The 21,506-nt window shown below is 40.4% G+C and overlaps 1 protein-coding gene across 5 annotated transcripts in view; it reads left to right on the top strand.

Moving 5' to 3' along the window:
• The window catches only part of rxraa (retinoid X receptor, alpha a), a 99,488-nt gene that overhangs the window by 7,476 nt on the left and 70,506 nt on the right, over positions 1-21,506 (top strand). For all 5 annotated transcript variants that reach the window (XM_068334012.1, XM_068334011.1, XM_068334010.1 and 2 more), the window contains exon 2: positions 17,961-18,074. In XM_068334012.1, the coding sequence (XP_068190113.1) occupies positions 17,961-18,074 (114 nt within the window). The remainder of the gene's footprint in view (positions 1-17,960; positions 18,075-21,506) is intronic.

Raw genomic sequence — 21,506 nt, 5'->3', positions numbered from 1 at the left:
TGCTCCATTCACCTCAGAAACACACACACACACACACACACACACACACACACACACACACACACACACGATTGGTGCAAATACAGACAGCCTGAACAGAAGTCCGGAGGGCTTTGTCACCTGATGCAGTCGTCTGGTTTTAGGAATGTTCACCACTTCAGGAAGGCGCAGGGGCGGGGGTGTTATGTATGTAGGAGGAGGGGCTGTCAATCTGGAAATGCAGCACTGACATCACAAAAGCTCTTATTCTTGATATTGACAGATGAACATGTTGTACCAATCACTCCGTTTTGCATAACACAGTTGAAACATAGAACTGATACTTGGAACTGACTGACAGGTTCTGTACTGAATACAAGTTGTGCCCTTTTTGAAAAGATTTTTTTTCATTGGCATTTTACTGCAAGGGTTTGCAGTAAAATTGGGCTATACAGTCAAACCTCGGTTTTCGAACGCTTCTGTTCTCGACCAAATCGGTTTTCGACCAGAAAATCCGAGAATTTTACATCTCTGAACTCAACCAAAATTCGGCTCTCGACCAAACAGAAAGAAGCCAAGCGTACCTGAACGCGACTCACTCGGGAGCCGAGCGAACTGCCCAGGATACTTCCTCCCTAGCACATTCGTGTTCAAAGTTCGATAGGATATCTTTTATTAAAATAAAACACAGTGTCTATTTCTACCCCTTTTTACTTATGGTAAACGGTATACAGTACAGTTAATGGTGTAAAATAATAAAAAAAACCTTAGAAAAAGTTGTTTTTTAGACTTGGAACGGATTCAAATTATTTACATTAATTATAATGGGAAAAATACTTTCGGATTTCGAACAACTCGCTTTTCGAACAGCCTTCTGGAACGGATTATGTTCGAAAACCGAGGGTTGAAGTTCGGAGCTCCTTTACATCACCTAAAATTAATTCACCTGATTCATAGATCGGACAGGTCTGCACCCAAGATAGAAGTACTTAGAGTTATATGAATGGATTTTGTGTATTATGGCATCATATGAGTGCTCCATGGCACTATGTGCTCTCTTACATGATACATTTTGAATTCAGTGCAGATGTAAGACTGTAATGTCCATAAATGTGTGTGTTATTTAATATATAATGTTCAGAGGAAGAAAGTCAAACAGATAGGTAACCTGACAGAAGGAGACAGGCAGGCGCTGGCCGTGTCTTTGTCATCAACGTTCTACATACCAAAGCGCTGACAGTTGCATGCTCAAACGGCTCTGACAAGTGCAAGTGTCGCATTTCGGATGCTTTCTACTGTTTGTGCTCTGGATGGGAAGGTGGAGAAAGCAGCAGATTAAAATGGGTTTCTTGTTGGAGCAGAACTCTTCCTGGTAGTACTGCATGTACATCACAGTGTGGTGTACATGCACATGATTTTTTTTGTATAGGCACACACTAAGCCTGCTGCCAAAAGATAATTTGATGATTGATGTTATTTGTGTCATATTCAGTTTTTGTTTGTTATCATGAAACGTGTCTGTTTGTGTGTGTGTATTTAGCATGTTTGCATGATAAACCACTGTTTTGTGCTGATCTGTAGACTCATAATTATGTGTTTCCATGTAGATCTTAGGTTTGTCTTCGCTGAGCCATGCATACATCCCAGCGTGTCAAAGCCTGCCCTATATGCTTTTTTGTCATCATGTGCATGATTCACAAACACTGTGTTGTCTATGCTTTAAACCTGCGGTTGCAAGTTCTAGGACGCACGAAGCACAATCTGCCAGGTCTGGAGCAGTGTGGAAGTGTGCATCTGAAAAGTAGTGTGTGTCTGGGAGAGAAAGGAGGTCAGGGGTTGTGACTGGGTCATGCTCAGTGGGAGACAAGAAGCTTCAGCAGACATGATAGCGTTTTCTATGGAGGTGAAGAGGAGGGAGAGGTGTTGGTTGGAATAAACAGGATTGGTGACAAGACTTGCTGATGGGAGCAGGAAGTGTGTGACATTTATTTAGGTTGTATGCCGATCATCATGTGTGACTTTTTCATTTGCAGCATCCGTACAGCGAAACAGTGATTGTGAGAAACAGTTAATTGTTAATTGATCCAAAGAGCGATAAAACAAGACCTCTTCCTCTCTCTGACACACACACACACGCACGCACACACACACACGGTGTGGAGAATGAGAGTGAATGTTTATTACAGGATGGATGCTAAGGTGCCCCGGGGGCTATTAAAGCCTTCACTTAAAAGGCACTATCAGAACCTACTGATGTGGGCTACTTTAGGAGGGAGGGGTAGAGGGGCTGTAGAAAGAGAAAGAGGGAAAAGGGAAGAAAGAGAAGTCCTTGGAACAGCGAGCAGACGGAGGGAATAAACAGAGCAAGCACATCTGGATTGCCTCAGCAGAATATTTGTGCAACATCTGGAAAAATGCCCTGGAATTTAAGGGTCCCCTCTTTTCATTTCAGTTATTTTTCCCCCAGTCTTTTCACTTCTTCTTCTACGTCCTGTGTTCTGTATCTTCAAAGTCTCTCACCCTGGTGTGGCAGGCACGTAAATACCCTCGCACTAATGGAAGTTCAGCGCTCACAGTTTTTACAGCAGGCCAAATTGGGCCCATGTGACCACCTCCCCTTTGTGAAGGGCTTGGATAATTAAGTGGAACAGAAGTGACATGGCAACTGGCTCTGGATGCAGACCTAGACCAGGCCTGGACCAAACACCACCCATCATAAAACCAAGGACGACTCACATGCAAGGTTGAAATCAACATGAAGTCATACTCTTCGTGTTATTTTTCACATAACATAAAACACACAGACAGTCATTTGTGGTTCTGCTTGAGAGAGCAGCTTCATATTACGATTAAAACCCAAACAGACTGATTACTTTTTATTACTTAAAGTAATCTGCGGTAGGTAGAGTGTGTTCACAAGTCCTCAAAGAGGGACCAGGCAGCCTTAGCACTGAATCAACACCTTCACCTGATTGGCATCACTCAGCTTTCACAAAGTGGCACTGGGTTCGGCTGCAGGGCCCTTACAGTTCATGAGAGATGCATGGCGAGGCTTGTTACCCAACTGATCAGAAGTGTGGCTCCGTCTCCTCTCATCATTTGCAGAGAGAGTCTGTGTCCATTAGCATTTAAGATTCAGATGAGCTCCGACCGCCTCCTGTCTCACCTGGACGCGGCTTTGTGAAGGTCAGTGGCGCTGACAACTTGATGTCTTACGCAGAGCTAAGGGGAGAACAGTGGAGTGCCGAGGTACATGCTAATATAGCGACTGCACTGATCAAAAGAGATGCATCATGGTCCGCTCCTGATGGGCTCATTGATGCTTGCCTCCTCCTGAGAGATGCAGTGTGCAGAGACAAAAGCGTAGAAGTGATAGAAAGGAGAAAGTGAGAGACAGGGATGAAGATGGGTTGAGGGAGGTGGGAGACAGGAGCCATGAGGGAGATGCATGTGAGAGAGAGGGAAGTACGAACAAAGACCTCCATTGGAAGGTAATTCAAGTAGAAGCAGATACAAATATTAATTTTTATTTTATCTGTGAGAAGACACACATGTAGTTTCAGCCAGTCCATCATGTCTCTGTCTGCAAATCAACTGCACTGATTTTCCCCCTGCTGCTCTGCAGTCGGCCTACATCTTTCTGCATGGCTGAGCTGACAAGTTTGACTCCTTTCTAGGAATCCTGATGTTAACAGTACAGGCCACTATGTGTCTGATGATGGATTTTGTACAGTAAGGTTGGCCTGCTTATCTCTATAAGCTCTGGGTAATCTTGGGTAGTTTTCTTGGGTAGTTGAGAATGTAGAAAAACAATTGGAAGATTATATTCACATGATTTCCAGAAAGATTTAACAAAAAAAAACAAAAAACATTTCCACCATGCCTTCAGGTCCTTATGTATTCAGATATCCCTGAAGAATAAGGTTCTTCTAGCTTGTCTAATTTTTGTCGACCCTGAATAACATGGCTGTTTGGGACCCCTTTCTTTTAACGGTTTGCACCATCCCCCAATTTTACGCAGAATTCATAGTCAGCCTCCTTTGATAAGTAATTTTCATGAGACAAGAATTGTTATCCTGGCAGAGACAGACTTTTGGAGCAGTATCATGCTTCACCGGCTCATCGCTGGTGTCTGCAGGTAGCTGTGCGGTGATGTCATTGATGACATTTCAGTTGCAGGAGGACGCTGTAAACCTGCAGAGAGTCTCTCACCTATTGACCTGGACCTCACCACAGTATCAAAAGAAGACTCATTCTTATTGCTGCATCTATTTTTATGTTCCATGAGGTGAGTGCTGTCACTCCTGGTCTATGCTGTAAAACCTTGAATAAATCTTTAAAGGTTGAGCTAAGAATTTCATATTTACCTTATGAAAGGTCTCTAATAAAGCAATTGTTTGCATTTGAAGGAAGAAGGTGGTCATAATAACTGCATACAGAGAAGGAGGCAGTCACATAGAAACATAAGCGATGCCAGTTCATTTAGAAAATTCCCTTAAAATCCAGGCTAATGACGGTCCCAGTGCTGATGTATTACTCATTTATATTTTTGACAATAAGGCATATTATACATCAGCGAAACTGTCTCTTTGCATCTCAGTCTCTGCTGATGTGAAGAAATGATTGATATTCCAGAATCTGGAATAGTTTATTTCAGAGTTGGTGGGGAGGTGACGGACTAATGGTCTCATGACACATTATCCTTCATTTGTATGTGCAGTTTACGGACTATCCCAGTCAGACTTCATGCTTGTAGCTTTAAATCCAAATGCTCTGACGCCATTTCAGCAAATCTTAAATTCAGTAGCTGCATCTGATTGCATGCAACATTCATTAATTCAGTGTACTTTGTGCACAAAAGTTTGTTACAATTATATTGGAAAACACAGGCATCTCTTCCATCCAGTCGCTACAGTATGTCGCTAGAAATAAGTTGATTCATGTACCGTCCCTCCACTGTCCTTTCCTTTTGCTCAAGATAAAGGACAGCGCATGATAGAGCCATTAGCCTGTCACAATGGAGCTTTCACAAAGTGGAACGTGTTCCCCTCTGTTATGATCATTTTCATGCTATCTCTGGCTCCTGCTTTGTTTCTGGTCTCTGAGGGAACGTCTGTTTTTGTGTTCGCTGAAAAGCCTCTCTGCCAACCAGAATGCAGCATCACATCTCTCTCGCTGTTCTGAGCCTCATCCCCCTCGGAAGGGAAATAATTTATCAAATGAAAACTGCATTTGTTGTGTAAATGACCACACGCTGTAGGATATTTAATCCTGCCTGCAGTCGATTCCAGTCATGTGACTTGACCTAGTTTTGTCTGCCTGTCTTTCGTCTGTTTCTCTCTTTCATTCTCTTTCACACACTCTCCTTCACCCACGGTCTAAGCATCGCTCTGTTCTGCCCCTCTTTCTCTTTCACTGTCGTTGTTTTCTTTCCCTTTTTGTCGGCCCCTATGTTTTCTGCTGTCTGTATTTAGGTTCTATTTCCAAGGACTTGTCTTTTTCCTTTCGATGTGTTCGTATCTGGAATTGTGTGGCCAATATAGCTGACCTTGACTACGGGCTGAATGGTGCGCAGTTTCTGAAATGGAGATATCCATCACATAGAATCAGTGACACTTGCTTCTAGATGACCTGCAGATTTGACAGTAAAATATGAGTTATTACTGAAGCCATGTGTCATCCTTGACCTTCTGAATGTTATGGAGATTTTTTTTTTGGAAAACATTCTGCATAACAGCAATGTCAAATGACAGATGATGCCAGGTCAGATTTTATTGATGTTTTATTATTTTTGTTATCATTTAGCAGTATCTTTGTTTTAATAACCAAACGTCCTCTTTAAGTATGCTCATTTTATGCAATTTGTCCCATGACCATGAAACCCTGCCACTGGACATAAAGTATGTTAGAACAAAAAGAGAAAACGTTAAATCACTACTCTAGGTTGTTCTTGGATCTAGACCCTTCATCCAGATCGACTCCAGAATTTAATAGGCCTCCCCTGTTATATGTCCAATATATCCTACCAAGGTTCATGAAAGTCTGTCAGGTATTTTATGTGTAATCGTGCTGACAGACAGACAGACAGACAGTGTGGAAAGCATTACTTCCTCTGCAGAATAGGTAAATGAGAAGAAAAGCGAAAGAAGAAAGAGGAAATGATATTTGACTTTCTTGATTTTTTTTTAATTAAAAAAAATAATTACAAAAATTAAGTAATTTTTTTAATATGTCACTTTTCTTATATTTTGAAGGAGCACTCTTTGTTAAAAGTGTGTGTTACATTTACTTCGGCAACTTTATTTTTGTGAGTCACAATAGTTTACATCCACCCCTAGTTTACTTGATCAAATGAGCCAGGTAAAGATGTTTTAGCCAACTCTGTTTGTCTCATTCTTATTCATAAAGAGACTAAGAAAGGGGAAAAACGACTTTCAGATCTGAAAAGGTCAAATACATGATAAGAGATTGGAGAATGTAAGTAACTGGATAGATGTCAGTAATAGCAGCTGCTGCCTGCTTGGCAGTCTGTAGCATAATTATTTGGGTGCCTCTTGGAATGCATGGCATGTATCTGTTCCTGAAAAGCAGAAGAGCTTTTTCAGCTTTTAGAATAATACTGTAACTCTGAGCAAGCCTCTGTCTCAGATGTGTCAGTCTGCCCTTGAGCATTGCACGTTTTTTAAACACTGGTTTAAAATTTCATATTTGCATCCACAAGCTATTTTATAAATACAACAAGTAGATTATAGACTATTGGAGGCTATTCCTGAAAATATTAATAATGCTTTCACAATAAAAGAAAATTTATATCAATAGATATCATATATCTGGCTTGCACTAGGAGGTAGTATGACTAAGCCACTATGGCTCAGTGTAAAAGAATCGAACAAGCCACAAAAAGCCACACTCTGTGTTCAAGACAGTGGTGCAGCTCGTGGACGACCGATGCTGGTTGCGGGGGTCGGTGGGGGGGTCCCGGGGGCCTCCCCTGGGAATTTTTTTAGAAAATGGGGTTGTTTTCCTGCATGCTGGTGCATTCTGAGGGCAAAATCTTCTGTTCAGTTTACCTACAAAAATACACTAAAGTCAACAGTTCAAGCTGAACTAACTTTATTTCTGTCCTACTTTATGCAGGAATAAATGTGAGATTCAACAATTGAAAACTTGCATTCACTATGTGAAGATACATACATACAAAATATTACTCAATGTTTACTAGTAAATTATACTGGTTATTCCTGCCGGTCATAGGGATCAAAAGTCTAAGACTACTAACAAGTATTGATAATACCTTCCATTTACCTTCTGATAGGTCTGTCTCCACTCCTCCCCCCTCTCAGCATTCACCATTTCTTTATTAATGAGGACTTTAACACAAACTCTACTATAAAACACTGGATTCTTTTCATTGATCGTCCTCGTCTTGTCTTACACCAATTTGCGGGTTCAGCTTGTAAAAAAACAATATTTTTGTTTTTTTACAAGCTGAACCTGCATTGGACGAGAGGAGGTTATGACCCAGGGCATATTTAATGATCGGGAGAGTTCATGTCACTTCGGCTATTTCCGTCGGCATGTGGAAATAGCGCTAGCGCCACTTGCTAGCAGCAGTAGCGGCGCTGCCGCTGCTCACTAGCAGAAATAGCGTCAGTAGCGGCGCTAGCGAGCGGCAGTAGCGGCGCTAGTGACCGGCAGTAGCGGCGCTAGTGCCGGTCACTAGCGGAAATAGTGAGTGCCGCTAGCAAGCGAAAAAGTTGTAAGTTTTAACCTTTTTTCCGTAAAAATAAGAACGCCACTGTGGCTACACAGTCTAAAAACCTTGTAGCCAGTCTGGAATTTACTTCGCTTATGGCGAAGTGGCGAATGGCTAGCCCAAGCCTAGTATATCACAGAAGTGATATATTAAGATACCTATTTCATCACTGTAGGTGAGCAATGCTCCACGTTGAGAGTGATTTTAGGGCTGCAGTGGGTAGCACTTTCGCTGCATAGCATGGTGGTTCTTGGTTCAAGTCCCGATCCATGCGGAGCTTGTATGTTCTCCCGGTGTCTGCGTAGGTTCTTTCACCGGGTTTTCCAGCTTCCTCCCACCTCCAAAAACATGCCCTTCAGGTGAATTGGCCAGTTTCAAATTGACCGTACGTGTGAGTGTGCACGTGAGCGGTTGTCTATCTATAAGTGGTCCCGCGGTGCACTGGCATCACGCCCAGAGTGTACCCTGCCTCACGTCCCCAGTCAGCTCGAATGGGCTCCAGCACCCCACGACTCGCGACAGTGGAAGAAGCTGGTATAGAAAATGGATGGAAAAGTCCTGTTAAGACCAATAATATGAAGTTTGCTTTGTGACTGTTTTTGCAGAATTGACCCATTTTAGAGTCATTATTTTACTGAAAGTCTTAAAAGCTCAGCAAGGTCCCACCCTTCACCATATTTCTTTCTTTTTTTCATCACATGCAAAACGGAGTAAAGAGTAAGTTGTACTCCTCAGCCAGAACTTTCCTGGACCTTCTCAAGTTTTGGCTTAAGACCTTGGTGTTGACGAGGCCTTTGCTTTTCTAAAACTATTTCATATGGTATTTTAGTGGGAAAATAAATGTTTACCCCTATTTAAGGTCTTAACTGGCCTTCTTGCCATCCTAATAGATTTATCATGCAATGCAATGTAAGAAAACACGGACAGACATTGTCATCTGGTTTCAAAGTTACACAATACAAGTAATGTTTTGCCTCACTGACGCTCCTTTTTGAACATCATGCTCGGACCTCAAGTGTCAGGTTGAGTTGTGGTATATTTAAGTGAAGAGCAGCTCATTCTCAGGGTCTTAAGCCATGTCATTCATGTGGCATTTTCAATGCTGACACTTCAGGGTTGACATGGTGAGAGCTTTTTTTTGTCTGTTCGTCATCACATCCTGAACTCTTCATTTTGAAACTTAGCTTTTCTCTGTAGTGAGGCAAGATCAGAAGTGGAGCTTTACAGTGAACAGGCAGGAACTGAAATTCCTGCATAACAAAACAACTAAAACATTTACCGGTGTATTTAATGCATTGGACTCTTAAGAGTTTTCTTGGCTCAAGACTTCACTTAATCCCTAATTTTAAAATTTTCCTATAAGTGGCCTTTTCATATTTTACTAATCAATACATTTTTTTAATTGTTTCATTTGGTTTTCATTGTCGTTATTATTTTGGGTGCACACCCACACAGCTGCAGCTCCAGATGTTTCATTCATTCGTGTTTTGAAATACCTCTTTTTTCATATGACAGCCTGAAACACACTGCTTCCTGTGTTATCCACAATGTGTGTTTCCCTGAATTATTCTTAATTCAGAAATTCACTTTTTAACTGTATGGTATTGTTTGAAATCAGTGCTGGACATAGTTCAGATGAAGATGAGAATGGGATCATTGTGTTACCTAATCTATGGGAAATTGGAAATGTAATTTATTCTACATTTTGGAATTACATTTCTTAAATAAGTAAAGATGTAGACTTTGCATATCTTCAAGTAAGAAACACCTTAAACCACAAACAGCCTTGTGGAGACAGAATTTTTGAGTCTAATCAAATAGGTCATTTGTGCATTTGCATCCCAGTTTGAGTCATACACTTGGGACAGAAGGCCTCACATCAACAAAGACAGAATGAGAACATGAAAATTTGAACCTTAAGTTCAGCGAGTGGCGATCTTGATTGGTGAATTTAGGTCAGAGTTATAGAACAAATTGTTCCGAAGGGGATGTGGGCGGCTGCACGAGTTCTTTCTTCTGTTTTGTCCTTGGATGTTTGTACATGTTGACATCCTCAGTAAGTGGATTGAAGTTGTACAAGGCTGAGGCAGAAAGAGGAGGTTAATGCGGTGATATGGGCTCCTGTACAGATGGCTGTGTAGGCGTGTAGACTCAGTTTATTAGGCCAACAGATAATGTGCTCTGGGACCCTCTGCCAGGACCCATGCAGGCACTGATGGAGCACCATTTGCTGCTTTGGACCACCGCTTTCTGTCTGCTTTACACGGACTTCTGACTTCTGTTAATTCATTAGATTTCCCCCCACAGAATATTCATCTTCATACTGCAAAGGCAAACTTTATTTTAACAAGAGTTGAAGGCGAATCTCTTTGATTATCTTCATTAGGTTTGAGCTCTTACTGAAGAGAATGATGCCTTGTGTCAAATTGCATTCATTAATGAAGTTTAAAAATAGCTGCCTTGATACTGGATTGGAGCAACGCAATCCTACAATTTATTTTATAAACACCCACCCGTGATCCATTAGAGAAATGTCATAAAATATTTTTATCTTTGGTGTCTGGTGGTGATATTTCACAGCTAAAATAGCGCCTGTACTCTCTCTGCCAAAGGCTGTCGGTGTGGCCAGATTGACCGTCATGTGGATGGCTACTGTAAAGATCAGCGGAGGGATAGTGGAGTTTTAAATGCTTCCCTGTGTCCTTTCTGCAGTAAAAGGAACCTCTTAAAACCATGCAACTTTTTCTGTGTCCAATCACACAAATTTGATTAGAGTCTGCAGTGAGGCCCTTGTTCCCCTATTTGCCTTGGAGAAAAGTTCTGACGTACACGAGTGGTCTCTGAACCAGCCCCTTCTTTTCTTCCCCTTTAACCTCATTTACCACACTCCTTTGGTTTCCCTGGTTATAAATTATCAGGAGCCTCTGCTTTAGTGTCATCTAAGCTTAACCCCAACACTGTGTAATGTTTTATACAAAGCTACAAGAGGAAGCGCTCTGTGGGAATGATGAAGCCAAGATATTGGTAGAAAAGGGGCCACAGCCAGAATATACTGTATCTGCCTTGCCTTCAGGTTAATCCTACAATATTTTTAAATACCTCTACAGCTGTTAGAGGGGTGGGTTGGAGGGGTGGGGGTATTAAACCACTATTAAAAATGTCCGCACCAGGCAGTCCAGTAACTTGCGGAGGTGGTGGTTTTAGTCATTCACACTATGAACTACAATGTGGGTGGAGCATTTTTAGGTGCCAGACTTCGCCACAACCATATTGTCAGTATTCTCCAGATGTGTTGTCTTCATGAAGTTAAAGAATTATGTCTGCCTTTTTGACAGCAGTCAAAACCCATATGTCGACAAGGACAATGAAGCAGCAACAGAGTTTTACAAAAGATGCTTTACGTATATGTTTTTACTTGAGAAGCACACAAGTCAAGGTTTCTTAGTTGTACAAAGCTTGAGAGACAATGAACTGAGGGGATTCTGGTGTGGTGTGTTACAGTATTTCAGTGCAGTGCTATCTCTGTTCAGTCTATAAATCAGGACAGTTTACAACTTTACTGTAATTAAAGTTAATTTTGTCCTATCATTTTAATCTAAGATTTACTATTATGTTTCCTTTGAGGTGCAATGGTTTTGAGCATTACCTAAAGTAATGCCAGTGGACTGTGAAGAGACATGTGCTTGTTCACCATTTTTCAAATGCCATTGTTGTCAACGTTACCTTTTCCACAGATATCTCAATTTTAAATGCCACAATAGTGCAACTGGCAGTTTTACTATGCTCATACTGTGTAAAGGTACAGACTCAATTTCAGACAACTCATTTTTTAAAGCTGGTACAGAAAGGTGCTCTTGTTCATTTCAAACATGCCTCATTTTAAGACTCCCCAAACACAGTGGTTTAATAAGTCATTCAATAAAACTGTCCAATTAAGTGTTTATTGCCAGTCCAGACCTCAACAGTGGTCGGCTTTGTGTCTCAAGTCTCCAGAAACAAATGCGAGTTGCAGCTTTCAGTCAACATTATTTCCAGTTAAATGATGACTTGTACCGCCAACCTCCTTGTCATTTTATAAAATTAATTTTTGGTGTCTCAGGATGTTCTGGCTTAACCTGAGAATTATGTCTTCAACCAAAATCTTGGCCATCTGTTTCTGGACCTGTCTTACACTCATTAGAGCCCAAAGCAGCCCTCTCGAAAGATGCTACCTTACTTCATTTAAAGTCAATGCACTGTAGTGAAGAGTATTTACCATTTAACATATTAATATGTTTGTCAGTTGCATCTTACCCCAAGTTCCAACCTGTAGATTTGACAAAATGAACCAATAACGATATGCAACTTACCTCAGAGGCCTGTAAGTCATTTCAAAGCTAAAGCACTTGTTTATCTGATTGCTCACATTGTGATTTAGTTCTCCTTCTCTCATTGACCTGCCCTGTCTCTGGCATGGCCTTAAGCCCTCAAAATGTCAGTAATGTTATAGCTTAGAATGGAATTGAAAGCCAAGCTAAAAACCGTGTAATTAATCTGGAAAGAGAAGCACGTTGTAACAACAACACCAAAAGGATGTGTATAAAATATGTCAAAGCTGTTTTTCTTTTTATAATGGCATTTTGCCTCCAGTGTTTTCTTGTGGTTTGCTTTGTAGTCCTCAATCTGCTCAGGCTAGAGATAAATCAAGATGGAAAGAGAGGAGCAGGTTGGATGCTTGCCATGCAGATGATCGGGATCAGAGTGTGATGCAGTGCTTGCAGTGAAATGTTTGGTAAGCTCATGGGTCCCAGAGTGTGTTTTACGTCCTCACATAGACCTAGCTGAAATGAAGAAATGGTTGTTTTGGCATTTAAGCTTTGCCAGGGTGGTAATGGTGGATGTAATGAGATGATTCTCGATAGGATTAGCTCGATATGGAGAAAAGCAATCATTATAACATGATACTTGATGGCTTTGATTTGTAAAGGAATAGGGTGAAGCCCATACAAAGTGTTACAAAGGATTACAAAAATGAATTGATGTATTGATGATGACGATGGAAACTAAGCCTCATTATTATATTGTCGAGTAATGACAGAATGACTTATGCAATCAGTCATTTATTGTTGAAGAATATCAAAGTCAAGTCAAAGTCAGCTTTGTGGTCAAGTGTACCATATATACATGACATACAACACAGATGAAATTGCAGTCCTCTCTGACCCACGGTAAACAGCCAGTACAACACAGTCAGAACAACAGGAAGTACAACAGGCAATACAACAGGTAGTGCAGTATATTTGAGGTCTTACCAAAATTTTCCTCAATTTCTTGTTCAACTAGAAAATAAGGACTGTAAATAACTTGGGATTGAATAAATTAATACATGCAGAGTGTTTAGGCTAAATTCTGTATGAGAATTAGCCTTGTGTATTGTTAAGATTTAATCAATTCTGATACAATGCCAAAGCATTGATAATCATATCAACAGTTTATATCATGAAGTCCAACGGTGAAGGTGACATGAAACAGTGTTATTGGTGATTGGTTGGTAGCTAGGGTGGGGCTCTGGTTTTCTCCCTACAGTAAAAAATGTGATCAGTAGTACAACATGAATAACCAGGTTTTGTGGACAGGTCACATAAATCATAAATAAACATTTTGTCACATGTGCTTACATTTGTTTTGGCTCAGAAGAATGCTGTGGCTTCCATGTTTAAAAGGCAGAATTAATCAAATTAATGGAGGCATTTACTTCTTTCAACACCATCACAAAACAGTACTCTTGAGAAAATTGACAGACAGTGGCACATGTCATGCCAGACACATTCATTCATTCATTTTCTAAACCCACTTTTTCCGCTATCGCCAGTCGCAGGGTACTGAAGCCTATCCCAGCCAACAGGGGACGTGAGGCAGGGGATACTCCTTGTGTGATGTCAGTGTGCCATAGAGCCACATATATACACAGACAAACATGCATGCACACACTCGCACCTAAGGGCAATTTGGGACTGTCCACTTAACCTGAAGCACATGGTTTTGGGTTTGGGAGGAAGCCGGAGAACACGGAGAGAACACACACCACACACAGGGAGAACATGCAAACTCTGAATGTGGAACCACCTCGCTATGTGGCGACAGCGCTACCCACTGCGCCACAGTGCCGCCCGTGCCAGACACAAAACAATCTTTATAGTTATTATGGTAAATGGATGTGGCTGTAGCTCATTGTTTACACATGAAACATTTAAAAGCTTGTCTGTGGAGAAACCAAAACCTTTATTTTGACATGCACTGCAAGACATGCTCTCCGTACACAAGGATTCCCAGCAGGTAACAGCTTATACCAGGGTATCTACTTGGTCGACTTGATAGCATTTACCCTCTTGAGTTATTTAGCAGATGGGTACAGACTGCATGATCAGGTCAAGATTTTGTTTTTGCAAATCACATGCACATGAAAAAGTGCACTAAGGTCATAACACTCCAGCTTTGATTTTACGTGGTCAGGAGCTTGACTACTAAATAATATTTGCTTCCATTAGTAATACAGAAATAAAAGAAAACGGTTACAAGTTACATTTTTAATCAATCTTCCGAATGTGAATCATGTGAATTTACCATTTTGGGATCAGTAAAGTATAAATCTGTCCATCCGCTTGTCCTTCTAACTGTCTGTCTGTCTGTCTAATCTAGTTATGCGGTAAAGATCAGTTTATGTTAATTTTAAGTCTCACGTCTTGAGGAAACAGAAAATCCAATAACTAATATCTCATGCACCCAGGGCAAACACTGGATTAACAAAGTCAATTCTAAGACCGTTGTGTAGGACAGACAGGATTGTGTAATTCTTGGTCTCTCACACAGGTCTTCTTTTATTTTTCTCACATAGACCTTCTATGTTGTAGAATGCAGTCAACAGCATTCGAAGTGGTAGTGATTGATGGCTCCTCTGTTGGTCTGTTGTCCTGCATACCCTATCTGGACCCTATCCTCTGGAATTCCATGTGGGAAAGGTTTTTTATTGCACCTGGGAGATGCATTAAAGGCCCAATGAACTTTGACCTTGGTCTTGATCACCCTAGCAACATGGTACATCAACAATAGCTCTCTACAAAGAGAGCTCAGCTTGCACTACCTCAAATTCTCATAAATACTTGCATGTATTTCATTCAAAAGACTTCAGTTTGTGGGATCTTGTAAATACTGGATGCACTTTCTCTGATGTATCCCAGATACATCAGAGAAAGTGTCCTTAAAGGAAAATCTGATGGTTGCACTGTCCTCAGGGAGCTTTGTTGTTATGGTACATTTTTACACCTTTGTTTCATTAGAACCTTGTCATTAAGCTTTTCTTTTATTAGCCTTATAGCAATAAAAATACTTCTTTCATTAGTGGACCTTCTCAAAGGCTTGCGTTCATTAGCGTGAGGCTGTAAAGGCTGGATGTGATTTCATTAGTGGCCTATCTTTAATGAGGAAACACCCAGTGTGTTTACTTCACTCCAAAGATCCCCAGATAATGTTCATTGGCTGCCAGTTAGGGGAATGCTTGAGCTTGTGTCATGAAGATTTGATCATTCATTCATTTACTCATTCTTAAATTCCGCTTTTTCCGCCGTTGCGGGTCACGGGGTGCTGTAGCCTATCCCAGCCTACTGGGGGTTGTAGGGCAGAGCCACATGGAGACACACAGACAAACATGCACGCACATACTCAAACCTACGGATAATTTGTGAAGATCATACAGTTATTAAAGTCAATGAGTTACTTGCTGAAGTGAAAAGAAACATCAAACAGTTCTGTTTTAGGAGTTTTGCTAAAGCATACAGGCCCAGACCTATTGATGCTATGGTAGTGGATTTTACCTTGATAGCAAATCCTCAGACTGCACACACACATGCGAGCTTTGATCATTTACTTCAAGGCCTGAAAATTAAAGCCTTTCACCGACATCAGTGTATGATGCCAGCAGGAAAAAAAGACATGTACAAACCCTGATACGAGTCATCTTTTTTTATATACGTGACTCAGAATTCCATGTATTTACATTGAAAGCAGATTTTTTTTTTCTTTCAGGTGAAGTACATGTTGAGGGTCAAACTAATTTGTTCCTTTTTCTTGTTCTGTCTTAAGCTTTAGGTGAAATACCAAGTGTTTGAACATCACACTTTAGCATTACTCTGTCCCCGTGGGAACATAGTCTGGTGGACGGCTGGTAGGGTTGGCCTTTCTTGTTGGAGGGGCTGCTGTCTGCTTAGTTTACTGCTGATTTTGGACAAGTCCGGTTTGACTGGGAGCCAAGGTTTATGTGTTAATGCTTTAATGTTCAATGGCATTGCTTTGAGCTCTATGCCATATGTCATTATTTGTCCTTTGACCTTTCATACAGCTAGGAATGTACTTTCTCCTCATCCTTGAATTCTCAGAAAAATCATTCTGCATTGGATATATCCAAGCAGGGCTAGTAAATGTAGAAAACTATGAGGAAAACAAATCTTTTGTGATCATTGATTTGAGAGTTCGCAAAATCGACTTTGATGATCTTTTTTCTTTTTTTCTTTTTACTGTAATTTGTATTATCTGTAATCAATTTGTCATGTTTCTACTTCCCTTGTATAATTTCAAATGTGCACAATGTACGTTTCAGAATCTGGGGTATTATTTGTATGGCCCAATATCGAACAACTTCATCAGGGTCATTGAGCTACTCTGTAGGTGTAATGGAAAACAAATATCTTTAGATTTTAGGGAGTCATGCTCTCAGTTGATGGCTCACATGCATGTACGATGAAAAGCAAGCTTGAATTTTTGTGGCCAACTAATCTAATAAATATTTAACCTTAAAATTTTTCTTAGAAGTTACACACAGCCCTCATGTTGATGCATAAATAGATCATGTGACTACAGGGAACATTCTTCCCCCCAGCATGTCTTAGCTCCAAATGATACCCATGCAACTGTTTTTTGTGTCACTGCTCTTTTTCTCAGTTCAGATCCAGAGTCTGATAGCAAGCAACAAAAGTGTAATTGTGCTCTGAAAACAAGATGAACTAAACTTAAGATGAACATCTACATTTAATGCAACTGCAAAGATTTCTCTATCAGTTTTCTGTAACTCAGAATTTGTTTGAATGATCTTCGTTTTCTTACATTTCACATGCAAACACACATCCACATAACTGCACTTATGTGGAATATACACGCTTCCACAGCCTTAATAAAGTATCAGTGTCCCATACAGGTTATCAAGGGGAACTAATTCAATATCTCTTTGCTTGTTCTAAATGTCATCCTGTGAGCTCATCCGGACTGACATGGTTTTCATTGTGGCAATAAAGAGGCTTTATTTGCCTCAGAATGCAATAAGGGGGGAGGGTGTTTCCTGTAAATGTGAAGGTCATCTTGAGGAATGGATAAAATTTGGATTTGCATTGACCTGTCGATGACAGTGAAATCTGCTTGAGCCAGCCAGTTAGTAAAGACAAACAAATCCTCCTTTGAATTTTTATTTTTAATTTTTATTACTGTTAGGTTTGTGATGCATTGTTTGATTTTGCGTATGTTTTAAAGTTATCATTTTACACTGTGTAAATCGTACTCCAACTGTTTCTTACAATCTTTTTCGATTCCACCCAATTCTAAATATTCAAGTCCTATAACCTCCAAAATATCTTTATCTATCTACCTTCTAGTTAGTGTAGGTTTTTCCTTTTCTCTTAATGTTTGCTGCATATTGTCTAGTCTGGTCAGCGGAGGGGGGGCAGCTTACAGGGTTACGTCATTGTGCTAGATAATGACTTTCCTATTGAGAATGACCATTTTAACCCCAGAGGCAGACAGTAAGACATCCTGCCCCTCAGGGCACCCCAGTCTAATCTGGCAATTTTGCCCACTCAGAGCTGCTATCCACAGGCTGTTTTTTGCCCTTTTCCTCTTCATCTTCACCCATAATTCAGCAGGCTCTGTTCACTTTGTGGAGTCTTTGCCCTGGATGCACTCATAGATCCCACTTGAACAGTGGGCTGGTGTGATGTTACCACTATGGAGGTTAGGAAAAGGGCAAAGTGGCCACAGAAGTGTGCAAATGTGAATAGTTAGCTTTCTCCAGCAGTGGCGCTACCCTAGCTGGGGTGTACATTATATCAACACAAGTCTAAACCTTTTCTATGCTTCAAAATGTTTAGTCTTCATTTTGTTTCTGTTTTTCATCTCTAATTTATCTTCATACTTGTCTTTTCAGGCTTTTTGAAGCCACAGTGCTCATTGGCTCCTCCGATGCAGCGAGGTCGCCCAGGTGAGGCATGTTCTTGTTTCACCGGAATGTGTCCCCTCCATCAGCGTCGCCTATCCTCAGGTAACAAGGAGTTTATAAAGAGACCTGTAGCTTCTTTTCCATTTTTTGGTTCTCTGCTGAAATGTAAAGAATGCACTTGTCGTTAGTAAACTGCCAGGTAAGGAATGTATGTTGTGCGAGTGGTGTTCAAAAAAATCATCAACTGCAAATCAGTGACAGGGAAGTCGAAGGAGACTGGTGTGTACCTCATGACTTATCTATAAATAATACCTTATTATCCAAAATATTGTCTTACCTCAGTGAACTTGATCAGTACTCAACATAGCAAAAATTATTTCTAGTTTGGTTCATTCTTTTGTGTGTACATTCGAATAGGATAGAAGACACAACATACATACAAATGTTATTATAGCTTTTGTTTATTTGATTGACTTGAGCTAACTATAAAGTGTTTTCATTATTTTTGTTATCTAAAATTAACAATATTTTCTTTAATAACAAATAGTTTTTAAAGGCATAGAAAGGCTTTTGTTTATTTATTTGAGTTTCTGTGGTCATTCATTTTAACTGTATTTCATATGTTGGAAAGCATTGCGTGTTTCTGCTACACACACACACACACACACACACACACACACACACACACACACACACAATCATAATCATAATCATAACACTGCTTCTGGTCAGAGGTGTGACCAGGAGCCTTTTTGCAGGCTTATTTTTCTGGTCATTCATTTTGCATATGTATCCAGTGTTGAACTAGTTAACAGCACAGTCAGACATTAGATCCAGGTAGTGATGAGTATGAACACATCGCATGTAACTTATTTATTATTTTAATAAATTTACTAATATGCTTTTAGCTGTAAAACTGCTCTTTACTGTGGTATCTCACTCAGTTTTCACCCACTGACTGGTCAGAATAAAACAGAACAGGTATATCATTCTTCTGTGTCTTTTCAAAGTTGCTCTGCTTTAAGATTTATTGGTTGAAAGCTGGCTCTAAATCTGTACTCTAACATGTGGTATAAGAAGATGAATTCATCACTTCATCTCTAAGGCCTCACTCTGCGGAGTCAGAGCTGTAACCAGCTGAGCTGCCTGTCATGTGAGGAGAGCATGACTCGTTTTGTAAGACATAGTCACTTAAAAATAAAGACAACTCAGCATTTTGATTTTAAAACAAGGTCCTTTTGAATTTTATGACATCTGTTATTTTAATGTTCACGGTCATATTTAACAAATGTTTTACATATAAATCCACCATATTTGCAAATTAATTTTTTTGGCCAATTAATATACCTGTACAATAATTTAAAGCTGAAATAGTTTCCTTTTAATATAAGTTTTACTTTGTTTCATCATCACTTAGTTTAATTTTGCGCTGCCTATTTCATGTTAAATCTCAATAGTTTGCTTGAATTAAGATATGCTGTATTTCTCTTTAATCAAAATAGATAAAATAAACCCAGCTATCACGTTATTATCTTTGGAAGATTTTTTTAAATTCACTGGAGGCGGAGGGATAGCCCCCTCCCCTGTTTTTCATAGTCAAATACTTTTTCATAGACAAGTTTCAGCATGATCTGTAAGTTTTTTTCCACCAAACTCACCCCTAACTTTGTGTATTTTACAGAACTATCATGATTGATGGCAGCATTTTTTTCTGTCAAGGCACAGCCTGCATTAAGGGTGGATTTATTTCCTAAACAATTAAGAGCATTTGAATTATTGGTGCCGTCTTCCTTTGGTTTGCTAAAGTTTCACTTTCTTTGTGTTGTAGATATTTTCTGGTTCACTGCGGTCCGAGTCACATAGATTATTTTTTGGACCTCAAATTCAGCGGTAAATGGAGAAGAGTAGAGATGACAGGGTTGAATTTTACACCTTGTACTGAAATATCACTTTTTTTTTAAAAGATGTTAAACAAGTTCATGTCAAATTCTCCCTGGGCAGCTAAGAGCAGAGTTAACTTCTGCAAAAAAGTGCAGTAACTGTCACGGCAAAGGCTGGACAGCAGTTCTGGAATCTGAAGTTTATGGTCTCTGTAATAATTATGGGTCTAATTATGGAATGTGTTACTAAAAATCTACCAGTGTCCTCAGATCTTGTGACTGTCCTCCAATCTTGGTGTTCCAGCTGCCGTACTATGACCACAATGACAAGCCGCTGTGGGAGGTGTGAGTCTCATAGTGGGGACTGAGCAGGAGGTTTCTGGGAAGGTTAGCAAACCTCGCCCGGGGAATCGTATTCAAAACTGATCCGCTGAACTCCAGGCCGCACACTGATGTGGCCGGTCTTGGGTTTCAGCGGTTCTACATTGTTTGGGCTTTTCAAAAACAAACTCTTACTGGAAAGGGACTGTGAGAACCCTAATGTTCAGGACTTCGTTTTTCTGTTGGATCATTTTGAGAAAAGGCAATAAGTTAGTGTTTCTTTTATGAGAACAAAGTTTTGATGGGAAAAACGTTTTCTTGTATGAATTGTGGTGTATGAGGTGAGCTAGAGGAAAGGCATAAAAGAGACGACATTGAAAACAGGGCTTTTTATAAAAGTCCTTACAATGCAGGCCTTGTGCTGTGATTTGGTCTGTCCTTACCAAGCTGCGCAGAGGAATGGAAAAGATTATCCACAGGAATGTCTGGGGTGCCCTCAAACGAAGCGGGCTGTATTGCTGGCCAATGAGAGTGAGGCCTGCAGAGCGGCGGGCTAATTTTTTCCTGATGAACTCAGTCGCCTGTTCCACAATGCAGTCTGATTGCCAGGGCTGAACCCACATATGTTCTGTGTTTGGAGGATCCAAATGACAGGACCAATTCGGCCTGTAGAGAAAATGGGGCAGCAGCATTGGGCTAACTCCCCTCTTATTATATTTCGTAAGACTGGATGTGGTTTGAGTGACGATGCCCTTAAAATGCACTACATAATGGAAGTCCCATCCTTTATTTCTCCTCACCTGCTGGAATTACTTCAGCTAGCACTCTGTTAGCATTTTGATTCATTACTCTTCATCGTTTTGTTCAAGTATTAATTTCTTCTTAGCCAAACCACCTAAGTGTTCACGACACTCCCACTTCACAACAAAAAAATATTCCATTGCCCCACATATCATGCCAATTAATTTGGAACACATTTACTATTCATTGCTTTGACAGAGGCCATTTCACTCCCATCACTTAGACCTACACCAGACTTAACTACAAGGAAATACAACTGATACAAACATGGAATGTGTGTGCACACACATTGATTTTTTCTGCGGTTCTTTTTAGCATCAGTGTAGCAGTAAAAAGCCATGTGGTGGGCTTCTGGAGCGAGGCAGCATGTGTTTGTAGACCTTGTGGTCACACAGCAGGGTCTGAGACTCGGGGTTGGAATTGGGGGGTGTGAAGAAAGCTAAAAGGAAGAGTTGGAGGAGTTAAAGTGGCTCCCGACCCCTCATATTTCCCATTGAAGGGTCCTCCAAAGGTTAGAAGGGTCAAAGAGAAT

Source organism: Antennarius striatus, chromosome 15 (assembly GCF_040054535.1).
Source record: "Antennarius striatus isolate MH-2024 chromosome 15, ASM4005453v1, whole genome shotgun sequence".
Lineage (NCBI taxonomy): Eukaryota > Metazoa > Chordata > Actinopteri > Lophiiformes > Antennariidae > Antennarius > Antennarius striatus.
The sequence above is the reverse complement of the archived record's forward strand: the minus strand, read 5'-3'. Positions and strand labels throughout refer to the sequence as shown.